Source organism: Penaeus monodon, chromosome 23 (genome assembly GCF_015228065.2).
Source record: "Penaeus monodon isolate SGIC_2016 chromosome 23, NSTDA_Pmon_1, whole genome shotgun sequence".
In the NCBI taxonomy this organism is placed as follows: Eukaryota; Metazoa; Arthropoda; class Malacostraca; order Decapoda; family Penaeidae; genus Penaeus; species Penaeus monodon.
In genome coordinates this window covers 34,766,538-34,767,686 of record NC_051408.1, presented here as the reverse complement: position 1 = coordinate 34,767,686, position 1,149 = coordinate 34,766,538, and the positions used below count along the sequence as shown (strand labels likewise).

Sequence of the window (1,149 nt, the reverse complement as noted above, 5' to 3'; positions counted from 1 at the left end):
TAATTATAGCAGTGGTTACTAATGAAGCACCGATTATTAATGGCTACAACGAATATGATATTACTAATGACAAAATGAAGAACGGCATATATCTATGACGGATATTATCAGATTTGTGTCGTGGGTATGCATGCGAAAGAATAATTTCAGAAAGCGAAACTGCTATGAACGAGGTTTCGATTTCGCAACACTCGCCAGCTGTATTATAAAGGTTGTAAAATCGAAGAGTCGCAATGTCATTATGCCTTGGGAAATCAGTCATCCTTATTCATGTCTCTTAATTTCACACACGCATCCATTGACATTATCGACACGCTATTCAGACGTAATTTACATTATCACGATATGATTTAGTAACGCAACAGAACCAATGGCTACATGCGTTCTTCTTCAAACTTATTTTCACCTCCGTCTAGTTTGGTTGCACGTGGTAGCCTCATTGCCTTATTGGGCGTACGTACGTTGTGCCACTGATAGCATCTCATCCTTGCGTTGTACACTAGACTGCATTGATGACACCTTTTTACAGGTGCATATTAAAAAAGACGTCGATGTTTAACATTTTAAACATTCTCTCTCATAAATTATAAATGCTACCAGTTCTTAGCATCATTATACAGAAGCATACGTCTGATTTTAAACTAAGAACTCACTAAGAATAAATGTAAAGCGACACGAAAACTGGACATTAGATAAAGACCTATGGCAACGGGGCGTGGCTTCTTACCAGGTGTGAAATGAGGTGACTGATATTACACATAATCAATATCTCTATCGTGAAATACATGCGGAAAATCTAAAGCATAACCTTACACAGAAGAAAAAAAGAACGAAAGAACAGAAGGAAAAGAAAAAAAACAGATAAATAATAAATAATACATCAAAGGGAGCAGACGAATAATGAAAAGAAAACGCAAACTTTCTCCCTCACTTCCTGGGTTCGACTCCGACGCTCAGCCTGCGTCTGCCGAAGAGGAGGTTCTTGAGGACGAAGCCCTGGACGCACATGATGAAGCCCTTCGTGATGCTCTTGGCCACCTTGAGCCCGTAGCCGAGGGGGGAATCGTGGGGGTGGAAGCAGAAGGACTGGTTGAGCCAGTCGGTCTCCACGGGGCCCACCAGGCTGGCCGCGCCGAACACCTTCTGCCG

At 41.9% G+C, this 1,149-nt stretch overlaps 1 protein-coding gene across 1 annotated transcript in view; it reads right to left on the bottom strand.

Annotated features, from left to right (window-relative positions):
* Nucleotides 1-1,149, bottom strand: part of LOC119588221 (inactive ubiquitin carboxyl-terminal hydrolase MINDY-4B-like) — an 8,246-nt gene that overhangs the window by 6,092 nt on the left and 1,005 nt on the right. Inside the window, exon 2 of the mRNA XM_037936922.1 lies at nucleotides 932-1,143. Within this exon, the coding sequence (XP_037792850.1) occupies nucleotides 932-1,143 (212 nt within the window). The remainder of the gene's footprint in view (nucleotides 1-931; nucleotides 1,144-1,149) is intronic.